This window comes from Aquarana catesbeiana, linkage group LG02 (assembly GCF_042186555.1).
Source record: "Aquarana catesbeiana isolate 2022-GZ linkage group LG02, ASM4218655v1, whole genome shotgun sequence".
NCBI classification, from domain to species: domain Eukaryota; kingdom Metazoa; phylum Chordata; class Amphibia; order Anura; family Ranidae; genus Aquarana; species Aquarana catesbeiana.
In genome coordinates, this window is record NC_133325.1 from 309,003,927 (window position 1) to 309,028,273 (window position 24,347).

Below are 24,347 nucleotides of genomic sequence, written 5' to 3' on the forward strand. Positions count from 1 at the left end.
TTCCACCACAGCCGGAGTGTGCTGGAAATGCATGCTGAGCTCCACGTATGCAGCTCAGTGTGCACTCAGTAGAAGACATTGAGCAGGCAGGTGTTTGCTATTGCAGAAGAGATACTGCATGTCTCTTCTGCAATGAAAATCAGCCTGGTTGCAGTTTTTTATTAGTTATCTTTTGCGTGAGCAGATCCCCTGCTGAATCAGAGCCAAATGGGAAAGATGTCCATCCATGCCTGTTCTGTTTGTGCCTGGCAGTGACAGGAGTATCCGTTACAGCTATATGGGTGGCTGTATGTAAAGGAACTCTGCTATTTGTTTACATCAGGCTACCTCTGATCTGTCACGTTTAGGTCCACAAAAACATAAAAGAACGCAGTTCCATTTACATCCACCTGTCCATAGGGCTGCATGGAGCTTCCAATCAGGTCCACCTGAAAAACCGAAAGGTGAGTAGAGATCTTAATCTCAAGTTCCTTGTTTTGTGAGGAATCTGTGAAATCAACCAACCTTCAGACGCTATATGAGTCCCAAATCAATATTTTATTTTGTCACTGTTGAGAGCATGCCTTTCACAGCCCTTTTTAAAGGGTTCCTTATCAAAAGCAACATGTGTACATGGGACATCTCCTTATCTTAACTACATACACATGACATACCAATGACAAATCACCCTCTGACATATCACCCTATTTTCCAAATACCAGGAAAGTCCCCAAGAATTTGTTTATCAAATAAGCTGAAGCGGCCATCTTAACTATTACTAAAATGGAGAATACATCCATACATTAATTATTATCATGCTTAATACATAAAATAACCTATCATTATCTATGTGTACTATTAAAAAACAATATTTAGATTAACACCAACCACCATTAATGTATAATATGGTATGAACAAGTAATGATCATATATTGACCCTATACACAGGCAAACGTAATTGGAATACCTAATTGAAAGTGTCTTTAGTTCCGCTTTTATACACAACACGTAATGGTATATTAAGTGACAATTTAAGCAGTAACCTAATTGCATAATAAAACAATAACGTAGTAGGTATAATTGACTGACTTTATGCAGTCTTTAATGAAAAGATGAACTAAGTACAAATCTATAGATTGTGACCACAAGTGCTGTGAGTATTCAGCACATTTTTTGCTGGGATGCTTTTGTTCTCAGAAAGGCCATACTTCTTTCAAGATTACTCACGTCATAATTGCCTAGTCTTCTGAATAACCTTGAACAAGGATTTAAGCTTTTTGCAGTATATATACAAATATAGAGTCACAGTATTGCTTGCAGTGTGGCATATTTTCCGTAGAGAGAAAATAAAGTAATTGTCTACAGTATCTCACAAAAGTGAGTACACCCCTCCCTATCTTTTCATGTGACAACACTGAAGAAATGACACTTTGCTACAATGTAAAGTAGTGAGTGTACAACTTGTATAACAGTGTAAATTTGCTGTCCCCTCAAATTAACTCAACACACACCTGTTAATGTTTAAACCGCTGGCAACAAAAGTGAGTACACCCCCAAGTGAAAATGTCCAAATTGAGCCAAAAGTGTCAATATTTTGTGTGGCCACCATTATTTTCCAGCACTGCCTTAACCCTCTTGGGCATTGAATTCACCAGAGCTTTACAGGTTACCACTGGAGTCCTCTTCCACTCCTCTATGACAACATCATGGAGCTGGTGGATGTTATAGACCTTGCGCTCCTCCACCTTTCATTTGAGCATGCCCCACAGATGCTCAATAGGGTTTAGGTCTGGAGACATGCTTGACCAGTCCATCACCTTTACCCTCAGCTTCTTTAGCAAGCCAGTGGTCGTCTTGGAAGTGTGTTTGGGGTTGTTATTATGTTGGAATACTGCCCTGTGGCCCAGTCTCCGAAGGGAGGGGGTCATGCTCTGCTTCAGTATGTCACAGTACATGTTGGCATTCATGGTTCCCTTAATGAACTGTAGCTCCCCAGTGCCGGCAGCACTCATGCAGCCCCAGACCATGACACTCCCACCACCATGCTTGACTGTAGGCAAGACACACTTGTCTTTTTACTCCTCACCTGATTGCCGCCACACACGCTTGACGCCATCTGAACCAAATAAGTTTATCTTGGTCTCATCAGACCACAGGACATGGTACCCGTAATCTATGTCCTTAATCTTCTTGTCTTCAGCAAACTGTTTGCAGGCTTTCTTGTGCATCATCTTTAGAAGAGCCTTCCTTCTGGGACGACAGCCATGCAGGCCAATTTGATGCAGTGTGCGGCGTATGGTCTGAGCACTGACAGGCTGACCCCCCCCCACCCCCACCTCTTCAACCTCTGCAGCAATGCTGGCAGCACTCATACGTCTATTTCCCAAAGACAACCTCTGGATATGACGCTGAGCACGTGCACTCAACTTCTTTGGTCAACCATGGTGAGGCCTGTTCTGAGTGGAACCTGTCCTGTTAAACCTCTGTATGGTCTTGGCCACTGTGCTGCAGCTACAGCTGCAGCTCAGTTTCAGGGTCTCGGCAATTTTCTTATAGCCTAGGCCATCTTTATGTAGAGCAACACATCTTTTTTTCAGATCCTCAGAGTTCTTTGCCATGAGGTGCCATGTTGAACTTTCAGTGACCGGTATAAGAGAGTGAGAGTGATAACACCAAATGTAACACACCTGCTCCCCATTCACACCTGAGACCTTGTAACCCTAATGAGTCACATGACACCGGGGAGGGAAAATGGCTAATTGGGCTCAATTTGGACATTTTTACTTAGGGGTGTACTCACTTTTGTTGCCAGCGGTTTATACATTAATGGCTGTGTGCTGAGATACTGTGTATATATATATATCTATATATAGATATATATATATATATTTATTTATATATTATTATTATTTTTTTCCATCTTTGTGCGGAGAATATATCAGATCTCAGGCAATTCTGTGATTACCTATTTGTGCTGTCAAGGTTAATATGTGTTTTGTTTTCATGTGTGTTGTTTTTCTTTTTCAAGGACATTCAAAAACATAAAAAGCAATAAAATTGTAAGTTAGAAACTAGGACTTTGTAAGAGAAGCTACAAAAAATAATATTTTATAAATACTGTGGGCAGTGTTTTTATCCTTAAAATATAGTGACTAAAGGGAAAAAAAACAGTGGCGCTTAATTATAACCAAAATGACTATTCAACAAAACTGTGAAAAACTGTATGATGAATGAACAATTGAACCACCCTGCGACAAGTAAATCTCATACGTGAATGAATCTACGATAATATAAATAAAAAGTCCATAAAGATAATGTCAAATAGTCCTTGACTTATAGTGTCTTCTTATTCCATCCATCACACCAAAGTGTTAGTGACTCCACTCCCTTAAGAAATGCACTCACCGACTCCTAATGCCTACACTTGCATGTCAGGCCAAAACGCTTTTCAACCACACAGAAAGGGTTAAATCGACAATCCGAGATATCCAAATGTGTATGCAAGGATCACTCCACATGTAAAATAATAAAGGTGCTCCAATAGTGTAAAAAAGTATAAACCAGTTTATTGCAAACACTTCAAATCTTCAACCTTTACACTCACATTTCACAAAATACAAAGCCAGCAAAGTCTCAGAATCACAGCAAGCATTTCTAATGGATAACACAGTGTTGGATTGCGGTCATAGTGGACCTGAGGTGTGCAGGCGTTATATCGTATCCTTCACTCCCTCCTCGGTGTTTGTCCACAGTATCGAATCACCACTTCCTAGTCCGGCTTCTAGCGTCACACGTCACTGGTGATGATTGCCGTACAGCCACGCCCCCGACATGTTTCGTCAGAAACTGACTTATTCAAGGGATTGGCTGCACGGGACGACAATCATTCCTATCCCTCATGTCAATCAAATGCCAGAAAGCCCTATACAGCGCCTGTGCACAGCTCTCCAAGATGGAAAGACAACATTGATCCCGCAGAATCGCAGCAAAGAGGGGTCCTGATGGTGTTTCTCTTTAAAGTGTAGAGATATACTATGAAATCTAAATCCATTCTTTATATTCGCTAAGTGTTCTGCTATGCGAACTTTTAGAAGTCTCTTAGTTCTCCCCACATAAAATAATCCGCAGGGACACCACATCAAGCATACCACGTACGAGGGGTTACATGTAATAAACTCCTTTATATCAAAGGTTTTATCGTCTCTATTGGTGATACTTGTCACCCCTCTATTGTTTACTTTCACCGTTCTACAGCATATACATTTTCTGCAGCAGTAGAAACCTTTCAGGTCTATTTTTATAGCATCTTGTCCTGGGGGATCCAGGATCTTTTTAACTACTTGATCCCCAAAATTGGGGGCTCTCCTGCTGATTGATAGCACTAATTACATATTCACTGGCAGTGTTGTCATTCAGCACAGCAGGGAGAGGGGTCAGCACAAACATATAAAAATTAGCATATATAATTCAACCACAGCACATATCTGATTGGTACTAAGGGCTACATGCACTTGGTTCCCTGGGGCATCCAACACATATTTTACGTTGTGGCGATACTTCTTTAATGACACATACAGTAAATATAGTAGGCTCAGGGAAGGTGCAAGAAGGGGTGTGAGGACAGATGGGGCCAGAGAAGTTTACAGACAGTCTAAAAGGAGCATGTCATGAAGTGAGAGTAGAGAAAAGTGGAGTCCACAGACAGCCTGCATGAAGCAGCCCGGAACATGAGGTGAGAAAGTGTCCACAGACAATCTGCATTGACCTTGTCAGGAAGTGAGTAGGGGAAAGGCACAATCTTTGGAGAGTCTGCATTTTGCATGTCAGGAAGCGAGGTGTGGGGACTTCACAAGCTACTACACAGTGTATATGAAAGTGGGAAATTGGGGCAAACAAAGTCCACATGTCACATGCAGGAAGAGTGCCTAGAAGTGAGGTGAAGAAGGCAGAGCCCACAAAGGGGTGCTGGTAGCCACTGTTTTTGTGTGGTCACACAGATCAAGCACTCATTTTCTATCATGTTTCGATATTTTGAGGTTACATCCTGTTTACTATGTGTGCCATTACCACAGTATTGTGCACGCCACAGATTTGAATTATCAGCCTTGTCCAATTGCTCACATTATTCCAGTCCCAGTGTTAGAGACTTCAAGAAAATATGTGGCATGTGTGATATAGGGAAGCTGCCATTGTTGACCTGCTTATGTTGTGGTGGTGCCTTGTCTTCAATACTTTCTAAGTAATTAACCTGGAACAAATGTCAAGATTAGTATACTCTTTATCCTTATACTTCAGAAGCCAATGTCAGCAATGGCAATCTGAGTGTTTCCATATAGGCAATATAAGTATTTGCAATTTTGTTACAAAGCTGGATGACCTACCCCTACCAGCTTTTGCAGAACAACAATTCCTATCATGGATCTGTAAACATTCCCCATACATTTGTCCTATCCTCTGTTGAGCACTCATTGTCCCCAAACTGCTGCATTTCACAACTTCTTGAACATGTTCCACTGCTCTTGTAAATTAGCCACTTTTACAGTGATTTCCTCTCTACACTCATATGTCACTGACATCGGATTCTCCTCATTGGGCTGGTTGGTGGAAGAGCCATTGGCCAACACCTTTCACAGGAAGACAGAAAAGCCAATAATGATGAAAGGCTTTAAAACATTTTATATTCATTGGATTAATAAACATTGTGGATGTGGAAGCAAACCCCTGGTAAAATTCCAAAACACTGTTTGTCTGTGAACAAAGAAAACTGACAAAAAACATTCAATGATTTTTATACCGGACATGCATGGTTTTGATTTATTGAAAAGTGTCCCTAATCTTTTAAAAATAAAAGCAAAAGAATATTTTCCCAGTATAGCATTTGCTATCTCCTGTTAGAGATACTAACAAGATATTATTTCTGACAGCCACCCATCTGCACCCCTCCGCTAACAGGCACCCCCCCCCCCCAACCTAATAGTCCCCTGCACATAGTGCTTGTACACTAGAGGGATATAATCCTTACTGCGACCTCCATATATCATAGCTGATCCTATTAGGTGATTTGTACTCATCGCTATGAGTTGTCAATAACCTGAATCCATGAAGCATCCAAATCCTTCCTTGACTTGGAATCAGCTTGCTTTTGGTTATGTGTATATATAAAATTATGTGTGCCTTTTGGTGCATGCTTTAGTCTTATTTTTTACCTTCTTACCAATTTTTCATGTAAGATGATAATGTCAATCCATCTCACACTTTATGATAATATATAAAATTGCGTGTGCCTTCTGGTGAATGCTTTCGTCAAATTTTTTTTTATTTTTTAACATTTTTTTCATGTAAAATTATAATGTCAATCTATCTTGCAATACTCTCCACATAATATCCTTGTAAAGTAAAAGAAGTAAACTTTCAAAATCCATCAGTGGAATTTTAAATAGTTTTCTTTGTGATAACAGGAACATTTGGATAATGATGCAGCCATTTCCTACTCCGTGGGGACTTTTAATGTTACCTTGCACCTCTTGTGTCAGTGTTCAGAATAATGGACTAAAAGCATCCTTAATGGAAGAAATTTAAACTGTTGTATAATGCATATTTTAGTATATTTCAATAAATTGCAGGCTGTTAACTATACACCACTGCCATGCAGATAAAAGAGACTGTGAAGTATATTGCAGTATTAGTATCTGTATTTACATTTTATTATGTAAAAGAGTCAGGATTGCTTTCATGCATAGCATACAAAGAGTCAGGTGTGGAATAAGACACTGAGGCCCACCAGAAAATGAGAGTGGTGTGCTTCACGTGCCACAGTAAACATTGGGCCTGGCTATTTAATGATTACTGGGCATGGTTTAGGGGGCCATGGTTAACGAGAGTCTGAGCCATCTCACAGTACTTACTGCACATGTTAGACACTGCCCTTGTACCCACAAAATACGCTGTAATTACAAACATTTAACCTAAAGCCTCATACACGCGATCGGACTTCAAACAAACTTTTCCGTGGATTTCTGCCCCAAGGGCGTTGGCCATGAACCTGGTATGCATACACACGGCAGGACTTTTTCAGCCAACTTTCACCAAATCACGTGGTTTTACAGCTCTTTACCACCACCCTTTGGTCAACTTCTGTATTGTTGTCTGATCTTTTGCATTGGTTCTGAGCATGCGTGTTTGTACTTTGGACGAAAGTCCTATGGACTTGTGTACACACAATAGGATTTTGCACCATAGGACTTTTGTTGCCGGAAAGTTTGTCTGTTTGCACAGCCAACATTTGTCCGATGAAAACCGAAAAAGTTTGTCCGATGGAGCGTACACACGGTCGGATGGTCAATCACTGATGCTGGACGAGAAGGCCTGGCTTTCAGTCTCTGCTCGAATGCATCCCAAAGGTGTTCTATCAGGTTGAGGTCAGGACTCTGTGCAGGCCAGTCAAGTTCCTCCACCCCAAACTTGCTCATCCATGTCTTTATGGAACTTGTTTTGTGCACTGGTCCAAATAATTTGGTGGATAAGGGATTATGGTGTGGGGTTGTTTTTCAGGGGGTTGGGCTGGGCCCCTTAGTTCCAGTAAAGAGAACTCTTAAGGCATCAGCATACCAAGACAATTGGACAATTTCATGCTCTAAACTTTATGAGAACAGTTTGGGGATGGGCCCCTTCCTGTTCCAACATGACTGCAAACCAGTGCACAAAGAAAGGTCAATAAAGACATGGATGAGTGAGTTTGGGATAGAGTAACTAGACTGGCCTGCACAGAGTCCTGACCTCAACCCGATAGAACCCCTTTGGGATGAATTAGAGCGGAGACTGCGAGCCAGGCCTTCTTGTCCAACATCAGTGCCTGACCTTACTAAATCCAATTGAGAATCTGTGGCAAGACCTTTAAAATTGTTGTTCACAGATGCTCTCCATCCAATCTGACAGAGCTTGAGCTATTTTACAAAGAAGAATGGGCAAAAATGTCACTCTCTAGATGTGCAAAGCTGGTAGAGACATCCCAAAAAGACTTGTGGCTGTAATTGCAGCAAAAAGTGGTTCTAAAAAGTATTGACTCGGGGGGATGAATACAAATGTACGCCACACTTTTCAGATATTTATTTGTAAAACATTTTGAAAACCATTTATCATTTTCCTTCCCCTTCACAATTATGTGTCACTTTGTGTTGGTCTATCACATAAAATCAGAATAAAATACATTTACGTTTTTGGCTGTAACATGAAAAAACGTGGGAAATTTCAAGGTGTATGAATACTTTTTCAAGGCACTTTATATCTTTTCATGTTGTTGATGTTTCTTTTCACATGAAATGAATTAGATTTGCCATTACCCTAAAAATGTCCTTGAGTTTGTATAGGCATTCTTGAGCTGGCAGGATATTGTAAACATTGCTTACTGTCAATGGAAGCATAAACTTATTCCAACCAATCATGTATTACATTTCACTTTTTTTTTTTTAAATTGGCATTGAATTACTGTCACATATAATGACATTACTAATACATTATAAAATGTAACCAACTTAAATTTCATTGTACTTATAGGAAGGTGATCATGTGATTGGACCACACCCTTTGCTTCCTGGGAGCTACTGTCCAGGACTTATTGTGAGATGTACTCCTGATCTTAAAGTGGCGGTAAGGACAAAACTGACACCATGCACTCATTTCACCACAATGGGCTTTAATACAAACAGGTTCAAAAGCTTTCATAATGTGCAACATTTGTGTTCTTATGACATACAAATATGTTGCAGTGTACTCCTTTTAAACAGAATGCAGAAAACTGCCTGCATGATATGGTTGCAGAGACAAAGCCAAATATTCCAACTTTCTTCAAAAGGGACAACTAATGCCACGTACACACGAGCGGAATTTCCGTTGGAAAAATCTTTTATGGTTTTTCCGAGGGAATTACGCTCAAGCTTGCCTTGCATACACACGGTCACACAAAAGTTCGCTGAACTTTCGACCGTCAAGAACGCGGTGATGTACAACACACGACGAGCCGAGAAAATGAAGTTCAATGCTTCCGAGCATGCGTTGAATTGTTTCCGAGCATGCATAGGAATTTTGTGCGTTGGAAATGGTACAGACGATCGGAATTTCAGATCGGAACTTTTTCCGACCGAAAAATTGAGAACATGCACTCAATCCTTTGCTGGCTGGAATTCCACCAGCAAAAGTCCTATGGAACATACACACGGTCGCATTTTCGGACCAAAAGTTCTCATCGGACTTTTGCTGGCGGAATTTTTGCTCGTGTGTACGGGGTATAACAGGGCAAGAGTCCAAATGCAAATATACATATGTAAGCGATTTACATTAATACATTACTGGAACTAAAGCATGTAAATATAGTAAAGACACAACCTCCCAATTATTTTGATCACTAATCAGGTGCTCTAGAATGGTCAGTTTCAATATCTAAACAGCATTACTAAGTGAAACTCTGCCAATAGGTTTGCTAAAGGTTTTATAATGTATGCAGTTGATGTAAAGCTGATAGTTTTTTTTTTTCCTCAGTAAAACTGGATTTTAAAATGAAATGTCTTTTGCTACTTCTAATATTATTAGATACAATACTATGATGATAGTGAAGCAATCGCTCCAAGAGAACAAGTTTACCTGATAAATCCTGACAAGTATGAGCGTGCTACTGCATACATCTTGCAATGCCAAGAGCGATGGGTTGGGCAGCCAGTCATTGCCAGGAACGATGAGAATGGCACGTTTCATTTAGGTAAGAGAAATATGGATGATTGAGGAATATTAAGGCCCATACACACTATCGGACTTTTTGACAACAAACATGCAAATTACCTGCTTTAAGGCAACATCCGACCATGTGTACGCTCCATCGGACAAACTTTTTCGGTTTTCATCGGACAAATGTTGGCTGTGCAAACAGACAAACCTTCCTGCAACAAAAGTCCTACGTCGGCTAGTCCAATCGTGTGTACACACATCTATCGGACTTTAGTGCAAAGTACAAACACGCATACTCAGAACCAATGCAAAAGATCAGACAACAATACAGAAGTTGACAAAAGGGTGGCGGTAAAGAGCTGAAAAACCACGTGATTTGGTGAAAGTTGGCTGAAAAAGTCCTGCCGTGTATATGCATACCAAGTTCATGGCCAACGCCCTTTGAACAGAAATCCACAGAAAAGTTTGTTTGAAATCCGATCGTGTGTATGAGGCTTTAGAACATGTTCTAAGCAGGAAAATCTAAAGCCTCATACACACGATTGGATTTTCCGACGGGAAATGTTCGATGACAGACTGTTGGCGGAAAATCCGACTGTGTATGCTCCATCAGACAATTGTTGTCGAATTTTCTGCGGACAAATGTTGGATGGCAGGTTTTAAAATTTTCCGCGGACAAATGTCTGTTGTCAGATTTTCTGAGTGTGTACAGACATTTGTCCGCAGAAAATTATAAAACTTGCCATCCAACAGTTGTCCGCGGAAAATCCGACAGACAAGTCCGTCGGACAAAAGTCCAAAGTACAAACACACATGTTCGGAAGCAAGGATGAGCCAGAAGCGGTCGGTCTTGTAAACTAGCGTTCGTAATGGAGAATTAACATTCATGACGTGGCAAATTATGAAATCTCCAAATGCAGCGCACAATTCTCTTCTTCTTTAAAGGGATAATAATGAAGCTGCTTTGCTGGTGATACTGATGGAGATATTGCAAACAAATTTTCAAAGGCTTTTTTTTTTTCTAGTGATATCAAGAATAATATTATGATGCTTTTTTTTTTCTAGTGATATCAAGAATAATATTATTATGCTTTTTTTTTTTTTATTTGGGCAAGTTACCACAACACCATTATCCTGTAGTTTTAAGATCAAAGATACAACTATGTTGGTGTCCCTTGTCAATTTTACATTGTATTTTTTTAAATGTAACTGCCTACTCCCAAACTGTCATCTGAAGTAAAACACATAGCCAAGTATTATTCTACACAATTTTTTTTAATGTGCATTAAAAAAAAAAACAAATAAAATTAGACATGCTATCTGCCAATAGAACTTAAACAAAATGTGCATTCTGTGCATCCAAAAATATAGAAAATATAACAAAACAAATCATTATTCAACCAAAAAAATAATGTCAAAGCAATAACTCCAAGGCCAATAATAAATAACAGGTTATGTCCTCCGATTCCACAACATGTCTGGTTGACGAACGGACGTTCAGAAACGAACTGAAAAGTGCAAAATGAAAAGCGCAAAATGAAAAGTGCAAATCAACACTCACCAAACTCCTACTAACACGAAATTAGCAGAATGAGCCCAAAGGGTGGCACTAAAGAGATGAAAAACAACGTAGTACGTCACTACGTTCGTATTTGTTGGCCAACAATTCCTTGCTGTTTGTATGTAAGACAAGTTTGGGCCAACGCCCTTCGGACAAAAGTCCACGGTTTTGTTGGCCAACAATCCAATCATGTGTACGAGGCTTTAGCTAAGATTGGTGACTTTAATGAGCAGGGTCCACATTAGTATTTTGTCTGTTCATTTTTGTTAGGTAAAGAAACCCCCTTTTTTTCTATAACTTCCTATATATGTGTACTTAACCAGTTGTGGTATTAGAGTGTGTGTTAGTTCATTGATAAGTGAGGCCACTGTATTATCTGCTTTATATGTTAATTGGCGTTTCATAAAACATTAAGGCCTAATGCACACTGGGGCTCTTCTAAATGCTTTTTTCCGCAAGAGAAAAGCAACTGCAAAAACGCTCCCAGGCCATGTTTTTTCAAGAGTGTTGGCTAATCAAGGCTTTGGTGTTTATTAATTTCATTGGCTGGAATATTAATTTATTCTGGCCATTGAAATGAAAAACACTCAAGTGCTAAAAGCACCTAGCATGAATGTGCATTTAGACACCTGTGCGTGTTTAGGCTCATCAGGCATTTTTAATTTTTTTTTTCTGCCTCTAAACTCCTGTAAACGTCCACGTCCATAGTGTACTGTACATGGACACCTAGGTTAACATGGAGGGGAGTTTAGAGGCAGAGAAAAAAAAAAAAGATTAAACGCCTGTAAAAGCAGCGTTGGAGCTCAAATGTTCATGAAGTCTTATATACACTATATTACCAAAAGTATTGCGACACCTGCCTTTGAACTTTAGTGGCATCCCAGTCCTAGTTAATAGGGTTTAATATTGAGTTGGTTCACCCTTTGCAGCTATAACAGCTTCAACTGTTCTGGGAAGGCTGTCCACAAAGTTTAGGAGTGTGTCTATGGGAATGTTTGACCATTCTTCCAGAAGTGCATTAGTGAGGCCAGGCACTGATGTTGGACGAGAAGACCTGGCTTGCAGTCTCTGCTCTAATTCATCCCAAAGGTGTTCTATCGGGTTGAGGTCAGGACTCTCAAGTTTCTCCACCCCAAACTCGCTCATTCATGTCTTTATGGGCCTTGCTTTGTGCACTGGTCCAAATCATTTGGTTGAGGGGGGATTATTGTGTGGGGTTGTTTTTCAGGGGTTGGGCTTGTCCCCTTAGTTCCAGTGAAGGGAACTCTTAAGGCGTCAGAATACCAAGACACTTTGTGGGAACAGTTTGGGGATGGCCCCTTTCTGTTCCAACATGACTGCATAAATATGTGAAAAAATAAGACTCTATAAGATGCTGCTATTTATATTGTTGAAAATATAATCGCCCTGATATAGTTTGTACCTACACTGTTGTGCAAAAGTTTTAGGCAGATGCTGTAAACTAACAATGCTTTCAGAAATAGAAGTGTTAATCGTTTATTTTTATCAACAACATGGAAAATAAATGGACAGAAGAGAAATCCAAATTAATTCAATATTTGGTGTGGCCACCCTTTGCCCTGAAAACAGCATCAATTCTTCTAGGTACACAGTTTTTGAAAGAAGGTAGGTTGTTCCAAACATCTTGGAGAGCTAACCACAGATCTTCTATGGATGTAGGCTACCTCAAATCCTTCTGTCTCTTCATGTAATCCCAGACAGACTTAATGATGTTGGAATCAGGGCTCCGTGGGGGCAAAACCATCACTTCCAGGACTTGTGCTTCTTTATGCTAAGGGTAATTCTTAATGTCATTGGCTTTATGTTTGGAGTCGTTGTCCTGCTGCAGAATAAATTTGGAGGTAATCACAAGCCTCCCTGATGGTATGGCCTGATGAATAAATATCTATCTGTATTTCTCAGCATAGAAGACAGCATTGATCCTGACAAAATCTCCAACTCCATTTGCAGAAATGTAGCCCAAAACTTGCAAGGAACCTCCACCATGCTTCACTGTTTCCTGCAGACACTCATTATTGTACCGTTCTCCAGCCCTTCAGCGAACAATCTGCCTCTGGCTACAGCCAAATATTTCAAATTTTGATGCCATTTGTTCAGCAGTTCCTATGTTTTAATGTATAGTTGAGCCACATAGCCTTGTTTCCACATCTGAGGTGTAGCTTCTTGGCTGCAATTTTCCTATGAAGACCACTTCTGGCCAGACTTCTCCAGACGGTAGATGGATGTACTTGGGTCCCACAGTTCTGTGCTGATTGCACTGCTGCACATCTTCCTATGTCGTTAAGGAAATAAACATGATGTGTCTCATTTGCTGCATTAAGTTTCCTTGGCCAACCACTGTGTCTACAGTCCTCAGTGTTGCCCATTTCTTTGTGCTTCTTCAAAAGAGCTTGAACAGCACACCTTGAAACCCCAGTCTACTTTGATATCTTTGCCTGGGAGAGACCTTGCTGTATCAGTGTCCTTGGTGTATGAGCTGTGAAATTACTCTGTCTTCCAATGTCTTCCACAGCCTCACCCTATAAGCAGAGTTTGGATGTTCCTTACCCAGTTTCAAGCCTCCTACATTGCAGTTTCTGTTTCGGTTGTCTGTGGCTATGTTTCAACCTACAAATGAAAGTGATGATCATTAGCACCTGCTTGGTATAATTGGTTAATCATACACCTGACTCTAATCCTACAAAATCCATTACTTTTGACTGCAAGTGTACAAAGTGTACAAGTGTAAGAATTGATGCTGGTTTGAAGCCAAAGGGTAGTCACACCAAATATTGATTTGATTTCGATATTTCATTGTACACTTACTTTTCATTTTCTAAATTGATACAAATCAACAATTAAAATATATATATTTGAAAGTATTCTTACTTTACAGCATTTCTTCACACCTGCCTAAAACTTTTGTATAGTAGTGTATGTTTTTATAATGTATATTAACTATTTTAAGTAAAAGTGTAATAAATTATTTTATTTCACAAATGTGAATAATTACAGTGTTTAAAAAATCTATTTAGAACAGCTTCCTATTGTTATAACAATAGCATTGTGAAGCCTACTTGTAAAGTTAGAGAAAACTAGTATCTTCTGATGGAGGGGTCAATAATGGCAGCTCCCATACTTTCATGGTGTGGCATTGCACAATTCTACAAGTAGAAGGAACTTTAATATATTTATGTTTGTCTGTATGTTACTAATTCATTGGCTAATTACTAAGGCAGATTAGACCACTGTAGATATCTGCCAATAAGAACCATCTGTATGCTTTAAAAGCTGTTCCCACAGCTGATTAGTATGCATTTAAATATCTGGATGCAGTTCTGGTTGTTGCTGCCTAATTACTTCTTCTGTCCGCTTACAGAGTTATCATGTGCTGCTATTAACCCCTGTCTGTACTGGAAGATCACATTGGTAGATGCTCTATCAGATCTTTGTGTTTAGGCCATGCTTATTAATTGTCATTGAAAAGTGTATAAATATAGGCTTTCAGAAAACTCTAACTGAGCAATGCACCTGCTTCTATATTAGCACCTTTAATCTGGATGTACACTGTAGCATCACCAAGCAAGGATTGAATATATTTGGAAAGGTTTGATTTGCCATAATAATGTAAGAGAACAATATCCATTATCTTTAGATAAGGCTGTCAAATTCTAGTCTTTGATGGTCCCCTAATTGAGTGCCAGTGGGGAAAGCAATATGGCATTCTGAGTCTGTTTTTTCCTTGATGCATCAATAATGGTGCACTTCTTTTTGAATAAAAGTGATGTTTCTAAAGAGGCATTTAATGAAGGAGTATTCATCCGATGCAAGTATGTATGTTTTCAGGATTACCCATGCCTCATATAGGCCAACATTTTGGGAAACACACATTCATCTCAATAAATAAAGCTACATAATACCTCGGTGGCTGTAAATCATAAAATTGTGAGAGAATAATGGACAATGAAAGTGAACATCACTTGTGAATAATAACTGTTTATGATTTCAGCTGAAATACTGAAGCGTGCCGATGACAGGAATGAGTATATTATTTCATGGTCAGATGGCAAAACAACTACTCAAGACATAGAGTGGATTTTTGGGAAGTTCAGCGAGCCACACATTCTCAGTGTTGGTGACCATGTACTGACTTTGGCCAATCCATCTACACTCACATTCCTTCCTGGTGTCATTACTGGCGTTAATGGAGGAAAGCTGCAGATACGTTTTTGTGATGGAAAAATGTAAGTTCCTTTTTTTATAGTATAATTGTTAAGTGCCGGTTCACACTACAGCAACTTGGGATCCAACTTGTAAGTCCTCCAGTCGCCCCAAGTCGCTGGACATAAGAAATGCCATAGAAGTGAATGAGAGCCGTCTTAATGTACACTACTGAAGTCGCTCTGACTTCAAAAAAGTTTCCTGTACTGCTCCAAGGTGACTTCTAGGCAACTTGCACCCATAGATTTCAATGGAAGTCGTCTCCAAGTCGGATCTCCATCTATATTGAAGCGACATTACAGGAAAAAGAAAAGAATTTACCCAGGTACTCCCCATGTTTACCCAGGAAACCCCCTCCCACAGAACTGATTATTCTGTGATTTGCCACAGCCCAAGTCGCCTGTCCTGGAGACGACTTTAAGTTGCGTTGTAAGTTGCTCAAAGTCGTGCTGAAGTTGCCTCCAAATCGCCTTGCAAAGTCAGGTTGCCCCTGTGTGAACCGGCACTAAGCGTTACTTGGTGCAGTATATAAACATATTCAGTGTAGTTTTATTTTTTTTTTTTCAAACAATTACCTGTGTTACCAGAATAAACAGGATGGCACACAGAAAAGATTCTAATTTAAGAATACAGTAATTTACCTTTTTATTGTGTGGTATTCTGGTATATATGGTGGATTTCTGTAGCCCCACATTGGCCATTCCTGATTTCAGAGTCCTCATCCTAGTAATATCAAAAGTGTTCAGTTCCTATATAAATGTGCCTCAATATACTCTGTAATCTCCTATAAGTGTCTCCTCCATTGAGGTAAAAAAATCTATACAGTAAATAATCCCTTGAATACTAGACACTTATAGGGATGGTTTATACCGGATGCAATCTAGTGCATTTTTATTCTGCTTCAAAAATGCAGGGACAGTGTTATACATGGATTCCAATGGCCCTAGTTCACACTAGTGCTGTGCATTCCAGTGCAGTCAACAAAAATAGAACATGCATTTTTTTCTGTATGACAAGCATCTAGAATGCAGCAAAGCACATCAAAAACACACTGGAACGTATATGTCCTCAATTGAGATGAAGGGAAAAAAAGGGGGGGGGGGGACACACCAAAACGCATGAAAAACACCCCAGAATGCATCAAAATAACACATGCAAAAACGCTCCCGGAAAACACAGAAATTGTGGTGTGACCCGGCCCTTAAAATTATAGGCTTGATATATGTTCTTCACACTTTATTTTCTCCAATACATGAAACTAAATGTTAAATAAATACTTTGGATTCTTGTTATAGTTTTACTGTAATATACCCCTAGACATTAGGTCTTTGATTTTTACATGTATTATTTTAGCTGATTGTTATGTGTCACTGGAGGTAAGGTGACCATTCAAATAAGATGGCTGGATTTCTGAGGTAAGACAGACATCCGCTGGTTGTCTGCTCTCTGTGAAATGTTGGTTAAAGTGATTGTAAAGGTAATTTTTAAAAAAAAATAACAAACATGTCTATACTTACCTGCTCTGTGCAATGGAATTTCACAGAGCGGCTGCGAACCTCCTCTTTTGAGGTCCCCCGCCGATGCTCCTGGCCCCTCCCCTCTGTCCAGTGCCCCCATGGGAAGCAGCTTCCCATGGGGGCACTCATGTGTGCTCACACCCGAGCCCTACTGCTACATTCATTGACACAGACAGCGGGACTTGTCTCTGCCCCCGTTACCTTGTAACTGGCTTTGATTGAGAGCACTGGGAGCCAATAGCTCCTGGTGCCCCAGCAAAGCCGGTGAGACCTGGAAGTGAGGGGATTGAAGAGCGGCAGATGTGCACAGCACTGGATTGAATGAGGGCTCAGGTAAGTAAAAGGGGGAGTGGGGGGCACCTAAGCATTTTCTACATTAATGCAAGGAATGCATTAAGGTAAAAAATGTTTGGGCTTTACAACTACTTTAACCACTTGCCTAAAGGGCACTTTCTCCCCCTTCCTGCCAGACCAATTTTCAGCTTCCAGCGCTCTCACATTTTGAATGACAATTACTCAGTCGTGCAACACTGTACCCAAATGAAATTTGCGTCCTTTTTTTCACACGAATAGAGCTTTCTTTTGGTTGTATTTAATCACTAGTGGGTTTTTTATTTTTTGTGCTATAAATAAAAAAAGACTGAAAATTTGGTGAAAAAAAATACCTTTTTCTTTTTTTTCTGTCATAAAATTTAGCAAATTAGTAATATTTCTTCATAAATTTTGGCCAAAATTTATACGACTACATATCTTTGGTAAAAATAACCCTAATTAGTGTATATTATTTGGTTTTTGTGAAAGTTATAGAGTCTACAAGCTATGGTGCAAATCATTGAAAATTGATCACACCTGATCACACCTGATGTACTGAAGACTTATCTAATTTCATGAGACACTAAGGGTCGGTTCACACTGGGGCGACTTGGGATCCGACTTGTACGCCCTCAAGTCGCCCCAAGTCGCCCCAAGTCGCTTTGCATTTAGGTTAACATGGTAGGCAATGGGAGCGTCTTAATTGACACTACTGAAGTCGCTCCGACTTCAGAAAAGACTCCTGTACTACTTCTATCCGACTTGTAGGCGACTTGTACCCATTCAACTCAATGTAAGTCGCCTGCAAGTCGGATCTCTCTGTAAAGTCAAGCGACTTTGCAGAGAAAACCCCTCCCTCCCCCCCTCCCTCCCAGAGAGGTGATTGGCCACAGGCGAAGTCGCCTGTCATGGAGGCGACTTCAAGTCGCCTCGTAATTTGCCGAAGTCGCGCTGAAGTCGCGCTAAAGTCGCGCTGAAGCCGCGTTGAAGTCGCGGTACAAAGTCGCGCTAAAGTCGTGTTGCCCATGTGTGAACCGACCCTAACAAGCCAGGAAAGTACAAATACCCACAAAATGACCCCATTTTGGAAAGCAGACACCCCAACGTATAATCTATGAGGCATAATGAGTGTTTTGAACGGTTCATTTTTTTCCAGAAGTTTTGGAAAATGTGGGAAAAAAATGAAAACGCATTTTTTTTCCCACAAAGTTGTCCATTTTTAAGATATTTCCAATACATAGCATGTACATAGCAAAAATGACACTCCAAAATACATTCTGCTACTCCTCCTGAGTACAGCAATATCACATGTGTGAGACTTTTACACAGCCTGGCCACATACAGAGGCCCACCAGGGAAGTAGCAACTTCAGGCGTTCTACAAGCATAAATTACACATCTCGTTTCTCAACCACCTATTACAGTTTTGAAGGCCCTGGAGCCCCAGGACAATGGAAACGCCCACAAAATAACCCCATTTTGGAAAGCAGACACCCCAATGTATAATCTATGAGGCATAATGAGTCTGTTGAACGGTTCATTTTTTTCCAGAAGTTTTTGGAAAATGTGGAAAAAAAATTAAAACGCATTTTTTTTCCACAAAGTTGTCTATTTTTAAGATATTTCCAACACATAGCATGTACATAGCAAAAATGACACCCCAAAATACATTCTGCTACTCCTCCTGAGTATGGCGATACCACATGTGTGAGACTTTTACACAGCCTGGCCACATACAGAGGCCTAACATCCAAGTAGCACATTCAGGCATTCTACAAGCATAAATTACACATCTCATTTCTCAACCACCTATTACAGTTTTGAAGGCCCTGGAGCCCCAAGACAATGGAAACGCCCTCAAAATGACCCCATTTTGGAAAGCAGACACCCCAATCTATAATCTATGAGGCATAATGAGTCTTTTGAATGGTTCATTTTTTTCCAGAAGTTTTTGGAAAATGTGGAAAAAAAATGAAAATGCATTTTTTTTCCACAAAGTTGTCCATTTTTAAGATGTTTCCAACACATAGCATGTACATAGCAAAAATGACACCCCAAAATACATTCTGCTACTCCTCCTGAGTATGGTGATACCACATGTGTCAGACTTTTACACAGCCTGACCACATACAGAGGCCCACCATTGAAGTAGCACCTTCAGGCGTTCTACAAGCATAAATTACACATCTAATTTCCTGACAACCTATTATTTTTGAAGGCCCTTATATTTCTAACACATTGCATTTACATACCAAAAATTACACTCCAAAATAAATTATATTGAGGAGAGGGTAAAAAAAAAGTATTACCTGTGGTTTTAGTAGTGTCCCCGGAGGAGAGAATTGGTGCAGGCAGCAGGCAGCAGGCAGGGATGTGCTTAGCAACAATAGTAATTATCCAGGCAGCAGGCAGGAATATTGTCTATAGTCAGCACAAGGATATCGTCAGCACAGCCAAAGCATTTGTCCATAGAAATTGTCCAGGCAGAGACAGCCAACACAGCCATAATATTGGTCCTGGTACACCGTTACCTCCCTGCACTCATTATTGTACCGCTCTCCAGCCCTTCATAAACATACTGCCTCTTGCTACAGCTAATTATTTCCATAGTCCAGGTAGCAGGCAGAGGTGTGGTCAGTTTATGCTGCAGGCAGGGGGATGGCGGCAGTAAGTCAGCAGCAGGCTGAGGGCCGCAATCAGGTAAGGCCTGTGCACAGGGGCACAGGGGTAGAGGCTTCGACCCACCCAAATCTCTATGAAGCCTCTGGACTCCAGACCCTAATCCGGAAATTACGAAACCCGGAGACAACAAAAAAAATTGTTTTTCTCCATCTGGAAAAACATTTCTGGAGCCCCTCACATGTGAGACCCCTGTATCCTAAAGTAGCAGGGCAACAGATCAGTCCAAGCGGTAGGCAAAAGCAAAGTCCATAAAACAGGCCAGGGTCAGATGACGGGCAAGCAGTCCAAGTGGTGGGCAGAAGCGTAGTTGGTAAAACAGGCCATGGTCAGCTCACATGTAAGCAGTCCAAACAGTAGGCAGAAGCATAGTTGGTAAAACAGGCCAGGGTCAGTTCACATGAAAGCAGTCCAAACAGTAGACAGAAGCGTAGTTGGTAAAACAGGCCAGGGTCGGTTCACATGTAAGCAGTCCAAACGGATGGCAGAGGCATAGTCAAAAAACAGGCCAGGGTCAGTTCACATAGAAGGCAGTGGAATGGTTATTCGAGGAAGCATGGGAAATGGTCAGCACAGATCATGAAAATGGGGAAGTGGTTAAGAATATGGGCTAATATTTAAGGGATGTGTGATATAGTCTGAAGCATTCACCAATGCAAAGGCCGGGTTCAAGGGGACACTGGGGACAATGGTAGCTGGTATCTCTTCGAAATCCTTTACTGCTGCATACTCAACATCTTTTTTGGCTTCTTCGGCCTGCTTCAGATGGGGGAATGTGGTCCGGGAAGTGGCGTTCATGCAGTCGGCTTACAGCATCAGAGTGAAGGTTTTCTGGGGGGGGGTCTTTGATGGTAGATGAGGGACGTGACAACTTCTTCAATGAATTTTAGGAAGTGGGCAGGGCTTTCGGTGGATTTGGTGTAAATTATGTAGGCATTATAAATGGCCAAATGAATTAAATAGAGTGCTACTTTCTTGTACCAGAAACGGGACCTCCTTATTGCTAAATAGTGCTGAAGCATTTGGTTGTTGAAATCCACCCCCCCATGTACAGATTGTAATCTTGTACACATTTTGGCTTTACAATGGGACCTCGTCTTCTCTGAACTTCAACTGTAGTGTCGTCATGGATGGTGGACATCATGTATACATTCCTGGTATCCTTCCACCTCAAGGCCAGCACTTCGTTGCATCTCAAAGTTGCTCTTTCTCCCCTTCACAATTTCTTGTTTACTATGGCTTGTGCGAAGCCCTTTTTCTTTCTGGAGGTTCCACAGGCCAGGGTTTGTGCGAGGTATAGGTGTTTGAAAAGGGGCAGGCTGGTATAAAAGTTATCCAGGTATATGTGGTAACCTTTCTTCAGCAGTGGGTAGGCCAGGTCCCATACAATTTTACCAGTTGTGCCCATGTAGGCCGGGCACTCAGGGGGCTGGAGCTGGGAATCTCTTCCTTCGTATATACGGAACGCATACAGATATCCCGTGACTCTCTCGCAAAGCTTATAAAATTTCACTCCGTATTTGGCCCTTTTACTAGGAATGTATTTTTTATTCCTAGCTGGCCAGAAAAGGGTACCAGGGACTCATCTACACATATATGCATATCAGGGACATAGAGTTCTGCAAATCATTGGGAAAAGAAATTAATGAGTGGGCGAAGTTTATATAATTTATCATAATTTGGATGATTGTGGGGAGGGCACTGGGTGTTGTCATTGAAATGAAGGAAGCGCATTATCATTTCGTATCGGGACATTACAGAAGAGTAAATGGGCATGTGGTGAATGGGGTGGGGTGAATGGAGTGGGTAGGCATGTCCTTCATTTTTTTCGTAAGCCCCATGTTTAAGGTGAGGCCCATAAACATTTTGAACTCCTCCAGAGTCAAATCCTTCCACTCGAATGGACGGGCGTAAGAAGATTGGGGGTTGTTGGCAATATGCTGCTGGGCATATAAATTGGTCTGGTCCACGATGAGTTGCAGCAAAGTGTTGGGCAAAAATAAATTAAAACAATCAATTTCAGAAAAATTTTGGGTATTGGCCTGCACACATGGCTGTGCGGTGAAAGGGGGAATTCTTGCTAATCCTGAGTCGGAAGGCAGCCATGTTGGATTGGCAAGACCTTCTGTTAGATATGTAGCGGCCCTGGCTCTTGGGGGACGTGGCACTCCAGTGCTGGTAGTTGGAGTTCCTGTGCTGGCATTTGGGCGTGATGCTGCGGAAGTGCTGGTACTGGGCATTTCTTGTGGCCTTTCACTGGCGGCAGCTCTAGGACTGGGCCTTCGGTTTTGGGGTCTATCGCTGGCAGCAGCACTAGTACTGGGAATTTGATCCTGGGGTATATTGCTGGTGGCTGCCTGGTTTCCAGAGCGCCGTGCTCTTTTAGGAGGGATCCATTCTTCCTCTGAATCGTTTGCCGATCCACTACTTCGATCGGTTCAAATGCTGAATTTGATTCACAATTGGAATTGGCATTTGAATCTGATGAGAGCTCCCCGCTGCTCTCATCAGTCATGGAGAGGATCTGGAACGCCTCCTCACTTGTATAAAATCTTTTGGACATTTTTTCTGAAGGGCTGTGTGACAGGGGACAAATTACGGTTACTGATGGGCGACAGGTGATGGGTGACAGGTGACAGTCACTGATGGGTGACAGGTGATCGGTGACAGGTGACGGTCACTGGTGGGTGACAGGTGACAGGTAACGGTTGACAGATGAGGGTCACGGATGGGTCACTGACGACGGTCACTGATGGCGGTCACTGATGATGGTCACTGATGACGGTCACTGAAGGGTGACAGGTGCACCGCTGACGGCGTCTCTGACGGTGACAGGTGCACTTTGTGGGCACTGACGGGTGACAGGTGCACTTTGTGGGCACTGACGGGTGACAGGTGCACTTTGTGGGCACTGACAGGTGACAGGTGCACTTTGTGGGCACTGACGGGTGACAGGTGCACTTTGTGGGCACTGATGGGTGACAGGTGCACTTTTATAAGTACTGATGTGGTGACTGTTGGGTGACAGCTGTAATTGGGGGGGGGGGCATGTGACAGGTTCTCTTTGTGGTGTTGGTGCAGTACACTACAGAACACACAGAGATCGGTCACTCACTGCTCCTGGCTCTTCTCTCCTCACACTGGAAACGGTGTGTGAGGAGAGAAGAGCCGGTGACAGCTAGTAACCGGTCTATGTTTACAGTTAGTGATCGGCTGTGAATGGATCACAGCCGATCACGTGGTAAACAGCCACCAGCCATTGGCTGTTTACCCTTGTCGGTGACGAGCAGTGTTCCTGGGAACACGCCGCCACCAACGTGACCACGCTGCGCGCTCCCGATCGTCCGTGACGTAATCGCGGCCGATCACATGGTGAACAGCCATGCCCAATGGCTGTTCACCCCTGTCGGTGACGTGCTGTGTCCCTGATCGCGCGCATGCCCTGTGTAAACCAGCCCCCGTCATATGACAGTGGCCCAGAACAAGAGCCGCTCCGCCGTCATATGACGGTGGGCAGGCGGCAACAGGTTAAGTAGCTCATACATTGATCTTCTTTTTTTATTTTTTATTCAAACGGTAGGTTGAAAAAAGATCTGATTCCCCCATCTACACACTGAATCTGGATGGGGAAATCCTTCTCTCTGTGGTATTGTAATCTAACAGCGTGGAGCCTTCCCCGCCATCAGAATCCAATGATCAGTGTTGCCAGCTATAGCTGACAGCACTGTTTGTTTGGGACAGGCTGGTTGTACACAAGTCCATTGACACATGAACTGGCCGAATTTTGATCCATGTATGGCCGGCTTTAGACAAGTTTGGAAATCTTGTTGCTCATCCTCTCCAGAACAATAAATACCAACCTTCAGTACAGCTAAACATCCAGATTTAAAGCAGAACTAAACCCACCGATTTAACTGTTTCCCAAAACTGTTACAATCAAGGCATTTTGAATGATAACAGTTACTAATGTGCTTATGATAGCTGTCAGCCAAACTATCAAACCATCAAATGCCTGGTGTCATAGCTGATTACATGATTACATGTGCAGCACCACAGCAACTCCAAACAGAGGCTAAGATGGCAGCTTCCTTGGCTTTAAGGAACAGGAGGGTTTAGTTCCACTTTGAGTAAGAGCCTGGTGATAGAGGGGTTGTTGAAGGCCAGTCAGATAGTGTTTGCAAAGCCATGGCTCTCTAATGTCTATGGTCACCTGAAGAAGCACAGTGCCTATAATTTTACATCTAACAATTATGTTTACATTGAGAAAAAGAGATCTTAAGCTGGGTATACATGGACCAAAAATTGACTGGTTCAGCGGGAACTGGCTGACTTTCGTCCGTGTGCACTGCTGTCTGTTCAACA

At 41.6% G+C, this 24,347-nt stretch overlaps 1 protein-coding gene across 1 annotated transcript in view; it reads left to right on the plus strand.

Moving 5' to 3' along the window:
• Positions 1 to 24,347, plus strand: part of VWA3B (von Willebrand factor A domain containing 3B) — a 288,159-nt gene that overhangs the window by 261,973 nt on the left and 1,839 nt on the right. The window contains exons 32-34 of the mRNA XM_073614648.1: positions 8,533 to 8,625; positions 9,565 to 9,730; positions 15,267 to 15,501. Of these exons, the coding sequence (XP_073470749.1) occupies positions 8,533 to 8,625; positions 9,565 to 9,730; positions 15,267 to 15,501 (494 nt within the window). The remainder of the gene's footprint in view (positions 1 to 8,532; positions 8,626 to 9,564; positions 9,731 to 15,266; positions 15,502 to 24,347) is intronic.